This window comes from Dipodomys merriami, unplaced genomic scaffold, assembly GCF_024711535.1.
Source record: "Dipodomys merriami isolate MVZ:Mamm:240054 unplaced genomic scaffold, mDipMer1.0.p SCAF_22, whole genome shotgun sequence".
In the NCBI taxonomy this organism is placed as follows: domain Eukaryota; kingdom Metazoa; phylum Chordata; class Mammalia; order Rodentia; family Heteromyidae; genus Dipodomys; species Dipodomys merriami.
Window position 1 is genome coordinate 1,126,946 of NW_027203604.1, and position 8,055 is coordinate 1,135,000.

General features: G+C 34.7%; 1 protein-coding gene across 7 annotated transcripts in view; it reads left to right on the top strand.

The window, feature by feature from the left end:
• Positions 1-8,055, top strand: part of Nfib (nuclear factor I B) — a 227,363-nt gene that overhangs the window by 217,980 nt on the left and 1,328 nt on the right. For all 7 annotated transcript variants that reach the window (XM_070033157.1, XM_070033160.1, XM_070033158.1 and 4 more), the window contains one exon: positions 2,832-8,055. This exon is cut by the window's right edge and continues 1,328 nt beyond it. In XM_070033157.1, coding sequence (XP_069889258.1) covers positions 2,832-2,961 — 130 coding nt within the window. In that variant the 3' untranslated portion in view covers positions 2,962-8,055. The remainder of the gene's footprint in view (positions 1-2,831) is intronic.

Sequence of the window (8,055 nt, forward strand, 5' to 3'; positions counted from 1 at the left end):
ATAAAACTTGTATATGGGGTCTGCATAGTGTTAATGTTTGAGATTTATTTTCCCCAAAGGTTAATAAACAGTATTGACAAATATATTACACGTTGCAATTTTGGTATGGTCATAATATAGTATGTGAGGTTTAGAGGGTTTAAATAAACATTTAAATGAAATTTGCTAGACGTTGGACAGCAAGAATCCTCCCTGTGACTAGCATCAATTTACTTTTTATAGAGCTTTTTTTGTTGTTGTTAAAGCATGAGTATCCCATAAAGAATGGGATAAATAAGCCATTGAAAAATGTATCCCAATTCTTGTCTCTTCTTAGATTAACTGGCAGGCTTGTCCTTTAAGGAGTTTCCTTATTTTCAATGATTAAAGTAGGCTTGATTTCCCAAAGCATTTCTAAATTACTTTCTTGAGCTTCTTCATTTGGGGATTCTTGTTGATTTCACAAAATGATTTACTTGTTGTATTTTCCTACTAAGCTAGAGTTTTTGCTTTCCATACATGCTTCTTATTAAAGGTTAAAAATAATGAATATCTGTTTTGTAATTTATTTTCTGGTTAAGAAATAGTTAGTATTGGCTATGGCCAAACTCCAAAAAGACAGATGAGACTAAGTCATTTTCTCTATGGAGTTCACCTTTCAGTCAAGTAAGACAATTGCACATAACAGATAATTATGATATGAAGTAATAAATGCAATTGTGTAAAGTTCAGTGGAAACAAGTTGAAGTGAAAATAAGTTTCTTGATACATTATATAATGTTGTTCCTGATCGGTGGTACAGACTACAGAAATAATTGTTGAAGATGTGTGTGGGAAGATAGAAATGTGTGAAAATAGCCTCATCTTTTTGTAAAGATTTCAATTTAAAAATATGCTTTCTTTGGAATTATAAGTCTTCATCAGAAAATGAGAATATAATTCTTAGTTTGTGATTTTTTTCCTGCATTTTATTGATGCTTGGTATCTCTCATTTTAAATTTCAAAATTAATCTATTTTTTCTGAATAAGGATCAAATCACAATATATCCATAAATATTTGTAATCATGGGCACACATTTTAAAATAATTTTGTGATTTGAAATAATTGATTTGTCCCCCAAATTTACTAAGCACCTCTCATGCAGTAAGTCCTCTTTAAATGATTAATAAAAAGAAGTATTTTGCTGTTATGGAGTTTGTCATGTAATCATAAAATCCCCTGAGGGCAAAGACCATTGTTATTTTTCTCTATTGAATTACTTTATTAAATATTTTATTAAAATATTTTCTCATAAATATATACCTAGATGTGTAGCAATGAGCTACTTTATAAAGTAGCTCATTTTCACTCTGGTGAAAAAGTTATATATTTAGTTTTTAATTCCAACATTGTTACTGCATATGAATATTCCCAATACTTTTTGTATCTTTGGAAATGAAACATGAATAGATGAGTGCATCTATATCAAGAGCTAAAAAGACAGTATCTCACCTACAGTTTATAAGTAAAGTAAATAATATAAACGAAACTGAAAATATTGAAAGTATGTTTCCATGACATTCATGTTTCCATGACTAAACTGGGGATGGGATTGTCTGTTTGATGTTTTCTTAGTTCATGATTATTTATGCAGCTGTTATGGAGCTGACATTCATTCCAAGTTGAATATTGGAACAAGCAATACAGCAAATTAGGTGTACCCAAAATGCATAGTATGGGGTTGCCTCATGGTATGTAGATCTAGGGTTATTTTCCTCTGTGCGATTCTTCTTTTATAAGAGATTAGGCTGGAACACAGTAGAGAACTGTTTTTCAATTGCATTTTGTTTTTAAACAACCCTAAATCCAACATAGGTTAAGTACTGATTTGGGAGAGGCAGGAAATCTCATCTGCTTACTTACTCCAACACTCCTCCCCACCACCCCTTCCAGACATCTCTAATTCAGAGCAGCCCAGATGCAATGTTTTTGCTGGTGGTGGTGAAATCAGGGAATGCTCAGGCTTCTGTTGCCAGTCTATGTAAAGGAATGTAAGTTGAAAGGAAAACTTTGGTTGTATTTGAAAATAAAGTTATAGAGGACAAGTTAAACACTGAAGAGCTCTAGAGCTAAGTACTGGAGACTTTGGGCTCCTATAAAGTTCTCTGACAATAAGTATTTTTAAAGAACAAAATAAGAAAGTTCTTATTTTGGTTCTATTATTTCTTTGTTTTTTCTTTAACTAAAAATCTCTGTTCAACAAGTAGCATTTCAAATTGTATAGTATGCACAAGCCTGCCTGGAAAATGTAATTTTTCCTCTTGTGAGAGGAAAGAAGTTATATTTCATTATGCTTTTTTAATTTTGCTTAACTAATAGGTTAAAAAATTAAAAGTTATTTTACCAGTAAATTTCTTTTGAATTAAAAAGTAAAACAGAAATTATAATATATTAAATAATATAAATGGTAAGCTATAGTATATTGGAATTACTGTAGATTGTTTCTTTTCTTCTTGGTCTTTGGACAAAAACATATTTATATTTATAGTGAAGTAGGTCAAATGTTTTAGGGACAATATCCTTAGTTAGAATTTAGCAACTATGTCTGGGTATTACTCCAGGTTTTACTGTTTCACAAGTAGATGTAACTTTTCATGAAAGAAACAGATCATATAAAGTGTATATAGGTATAAAATGTGAATAGTTTGGCTGATTATCTCATTATAAAGTCATATTATGCCCTTCATTTTGTAAAACGTGTTAGTAATTTGATACATCTGGATTGCTATTTCTAAAACTGCTGTATATTTTAACTTTTGTTTTTCTTTTTTCTTTCTTCTCTTCCTGTTTGTTACCCCTCTCCTCTCAACAGTCCTGGTACCTGGGCTAGCTTGGTTCCTTTCCAAGTGTCAAATAGGACACCCATCCTACCGGCAAATGTCCAAAATTATGGTTTGAACATAATTGGAGAACCTTTCCTTCAAGCAGAAACAAGCAACTGAGGGAAAAAGAAATACAACAATAGTTTAAGAAATTAAAAAAAATATATATATATAAAGGAAGCAAGGAAGACTGGACAAAACAAAAAGGGAGAAAGGAAAGAAACTGAAGAAAAGAAGATAGACCAGCAATTGCAGCACTTACAATCACTAATTCCCTTAAAGTTGAAACTATAATGACATTCAAAAGGGTCGATGATATTTCACTGATGGTAGATCGCAGCCCTGCAACGTAGCCTTTGTTACATGAAGTCCGCTGGGAAATAGATGTTCTGTCTCTATGACAATATATTTTAACTGACTTTCTAGATGCCTTAATATTTGCATGATAAGCTAGTTTTATGGGTTAGTATTTCTTGTTGTTTACGCATGGAATCACTATTCCTGGTTATCTCACCAACAAAGGCTAGGAGGCAACATCAGAGGTGCTGGGTGACAGAGCTATGAGCCAGCCATTTTATAAGCACTCTGATTTCTAAAAGTTAAAAAATATATATAGAAAATCTCTGTAGCCTTTAGTTATCAGTACAGATTTATTAAATTTTGGCCCTTAACCCAGCCTTTTCCAGTGTGTAACCCAGTTTGAAATCTTAAAATTAAAAAAAGAAAAAGAAAAAAAAAGAGGAAAAAAGAAAAAAAAAGAAAAAAAAAGAAAAAAAAACCAGTTTGAACACAAAGGCTCTATGGAAGAAAGGCCTCTATGTAGGTGAAGTGTTATCTCCGCATGCAACAGTAAAAATTAATATAATATTTTCCCCACAAAAGAAACACTTAACAGAGGCAAGTGCAATTTATAAATTTATATCTAAAGGGGAATCATGATTATAAGTCCTTCAGCCCTTGGACTCTAAATTGAGGGGATTAAAAAGAATTTAAAATAATTTTGAGCGAATTTATTTTCTCCTCAGTTTTTGAGGGCATTTAAAAAAGGCATTAAATCAAGACAAATCATGTGCTTGAGGAAAAAAAAATGAATGAAAACACAGCACTTATGTTGGTTTAGCTGCAGCCTCCGTGGAGGTAGAATTTATTTATTTAAAATTACTGGTTGCATCAAGAACCCATAGGGTGTACAAAAGTTTCTATAAAATCTGCATTTTAGAGGCAAAGAGGCAGGCAAATCCATGTCACAAGGGTAAAGCTTACAGTTTACAAACTGGGAATGCCAGGGTGTTGGATATAAAAACGCACTCTTGAGAAAACACATGGAATCAGGGTGCTGAAAACTTGCATGGTGCTTTCAGACATTAGCCTTGTTCAACAAATTTCTTGTATTGACAGATCCGTAGTGTGCATGGGCAGACACATTTTTGCCTCTGTCTCTTAAAATTTTAATTAAAAAATACTCTTTCCAGTAATCCTAATTTGCACGAAGATATAATGTCCACATTACGTGCCTTGCCTTGAAATCGAAAAAACAAAAAAGGAAAAAAAAAGAAGAAAAAAAAACCACAAAAAGTGACATCACTACACTTGTTTTGCTGCATTTATTATCATTTTAAATCTTTACCATTTTTATGACAAAATATTTTGTACTCCAGACGAAGAAAAATGTGTGACATCATGGATTTTTTAGACAGTTATACCTTTATCTCACATTTATAAAGCATATCATGGCTGTGTATAGTTGCCGCTTAAAAATTGTAATCGACCAGCAATATTTTCAGTATTTTGGTGTTTTTTCTATTAACTTTTCATGTTTTTCATCTTCCAATTAATATTTGGGGGGGAGGGGTTTCAAATTTATACGAATTATGCAATACCAAGTTTTGCCTATGTAGGTAGTGCTTTTAGCTGTATTGGTTATTATAGGTAAGTACACAGATTTAAAAAAAAAATAATGTATGCATTTTCTTTTGTTTGTTTGTTTTAATTGACCAAAGTGGGTACTGCTATTTTTGCAGTGTGATGAGGTCCTTTTGTGTACTGAGAGATGGACAGGGGATTTTTTTTTCTATACATATATATACTCTGGGGTGGGTGGGAGGATTTTTTTTTTTAACACTTTACAGTGTAGCTGTGAAGCAGTGCACCCTGAGATGGACCTGGGCTGCAAAGCGACTTCTGCCTACTGTGACAAACTTCAACTTACACAGGTTTTCCCTCTCTGATTTCCCACCTGGGGTGCAAGCTGAACTCATTTCTGGTTTTCAAAACAACGGAAGAGTAAGAACAAGCAAACACAACAAATTCTCTTAGAGACAGACTTGGCTTGACCTTTTTTTTTCTTTTAAAGAAACAAGAATGATCTTATTTTAGTTGTTGGTAGCTGTTCTCGAAAGTTCTAGATCTACAGTGGAGAGTGAGCCTGTCTCATATTTGGTAAAGACATTCTTTTTTTTTTTAATCCCACACTTCAGGGTTAAACACACAGCAACATGTTTTCTCTAGCACAACCCATTCGCCCAGCTGGAGGAAGTGTTTGTGGATCCTTTCCCTGGGTCTGCCCTGTTCAATGTCATTGGATTCATGTTAGGATAGGATATACCTGCATCTTCCTACTTCCCATGGATCGCAATGCACTTGGATTTTTAAAGTTTTTAACTAGCCACAAGATTAAATGTAGGATTGCTGTTATTGAATGTATTTGGACTGATAGATTAAAATCAAAGTTCTTTTTTTTAAGGAACAAAATAAGTAAATCTTGTTCTATTTCCCTGCCCTTTTAAACTAAAAACTAGAGTGGAGAGGTATCTAGAATTTTTAGAAAGTCATTTTCCTGTGGACAAATTAAGCCTATAAATACGGATTTTCTATTAAGGGATGGTTCTTCACATCTATATATTTGATTTAGTTCCCCCTAAGGACTAGGGGTGAATGAAGGTTTGTTTTATTTTACCCTCTTCTCACCCCACCCCCAGTCCTACTGAGTGAATTCATTACTAGAGGGAGAATCTTTCAGAATTAGTGACACACTGTAGGCTGTCTTGAAGAACTCCCTGACCCCCTGTTCCCCAGGCCATGGCTTAATAAAATAAACTGTCAATTGTTCTCTCAGCATATCATTTAATAATGAATACTTTAGAACAATGCTGATGGGCTAGGGAATTGTATTTGATTAGCCTAAATGCTGGATGGCACAGTGGGATCCTAGAGCACAAGTTCCAAAGGAAGTCCCACCATGTCTGTGATACTTTCCCTGCGTCAGACAACAGATCCTCTCAGCCAAGCTGTTTATGTATCTTTGACCTATTAGGTGAACAACTCAACCTCCCAGGACACACAGTATTCTTCATGGACAGACTCGCTCTCATTTTTGCCAGTGAACGAGGAGTTGTAGTTAAATTCAGTGATGCACTGTGGGTATTCCTGCCTGCCTCTTGAATATAAAGAAAGGCCTAGTGCAAGTGTTGCTTTCTCTTTTTCTTTTATTTTTTTAAATCCATTTTTTTCTTCTTTCCTTTTGAGAGAAACCTATTAAAATACTACTATATATATAATCTCAAATCCACTCTTGGCCTCCTCTTCTACTGGGAAGTATATTCTGACTAAGGGTCCCACTTTTTTGCAGGTCTTGCACACCCCTCCCTTATCCAGAACTGCAGAGCTCAGGAGGGTGAAAGTCACCCAAGGGCATCTGTACGGGGTGGGTGTCTTCAGCCACCAGTTTGTGGCACTGTCCAATCTTTATTGTGATGCTTTGCAGTCCACCACTCACAGTGCCTCAGAAGCATAGTTCCCTGGGAGTGGCGTGAGCATTTGAGGCTTGTCTAAGGAAAATAAAACAGAAAGGCAGTGAAGGAGACTGTACATAAAGACATGGCAAGAATCTTAATTATAGCAATATAGTTATCGGGTAATGTTCGGGTGGGCAGCTCCATTAAAGAATATGTGAATGAATCTGTGAAGCTGCAAAGTAGCAAGAAGAGCGGAAGGTCTTCTTAATGAACCGCCTACCTTGTAGACAGTAATTTGTACACTGTATAGTTTTGTTAAGATTTTTTTTTAAATTAAATTTCCCATGTTTGTAAAGCTAACTTTTTAACAATTATAATGGAACTATATGTTGTTTCCATTTTTAAAGTAAACAAGAATATTCCTTGTTTAGAGACTGGACTTGAGTTAAAACTCTCCAGGCTCTTAAGTTATGTATTAAAAAAAAAATCTGTCCATGTTAGGAGATATTTCACAGATTCCTGTGCTTGAAAAGCATGGGACACTAATCCTTTAAAAAAGTGTAAATGGAGAAAAGTTATATTTTATGAAGGTTATTTTGTTGTATTTAGTATTGGAAAAGTTGGTTTTCAGAGCATTTCAGAATGTTGGAAGCACCACTGTCTTTTTATTAGTATATAAGGCCTTTAGCAAAAGTTTTTTTTTTGTGATTATTACGTGATGGTATTTAAGGTTAAGTTTCACAGAGCATTCAGGATAGGCAGAAAACGAAAATAGTGCTATGTCTCATAAAATGTGTCCTCAGGGAGCAGAATCTTGGATTTGTGACTTGTAGCTTCATAAGGACTCAACGGAAGAGATTGCACAGGAACATCTTCAGCCGTATGACAGCAGGACATGTTCTCTACCTAGACTCAGAGTCTATGTACCATGGGAAACGATGAAGGCTGCAAAAAGTTATCCCATATTCAGTGTACAGTATTCATTCTTAATGAAACAACTCTCCAATATTGCTGGCAGATAGGCCCCAGGCATGACATTCAATATAGTTTACATGTTCCTGTCAAGGTCTTTTGTTAACATTAACCAGCTGCATGCTTCCTAGACTTTTAAGAAATTGGGTTTCTATAGAAAAGTTTTTTTTTTTTAATGTGCAGGCTATTCAAGTTCAATAGTAAAAGTTCAAAATTGAATGTCCTACTTCATGCTGAAGGAGCTGAAAGCTGCCTTCTTCATATTTTGCACTTTCTGGTAGTTCCCTCCTCCCCTTGTTTTTCTAATTCCTTAAAATTGTGTGGGTGGAGAGGAGCCCTGCAGTTGGGGGGGGGGTGGGTAACATGGACCACTGATTTTGCCCTTTGACCCTGCACAATGACCTTTGCATCAGCCAAACTCATTGCCATGACAACTCTTTGTACTGTGTCTGTGCCACAGATCTGTTGGTCACATTGCTAATAGTAAAGGGGACAAGTTGGAGACGGT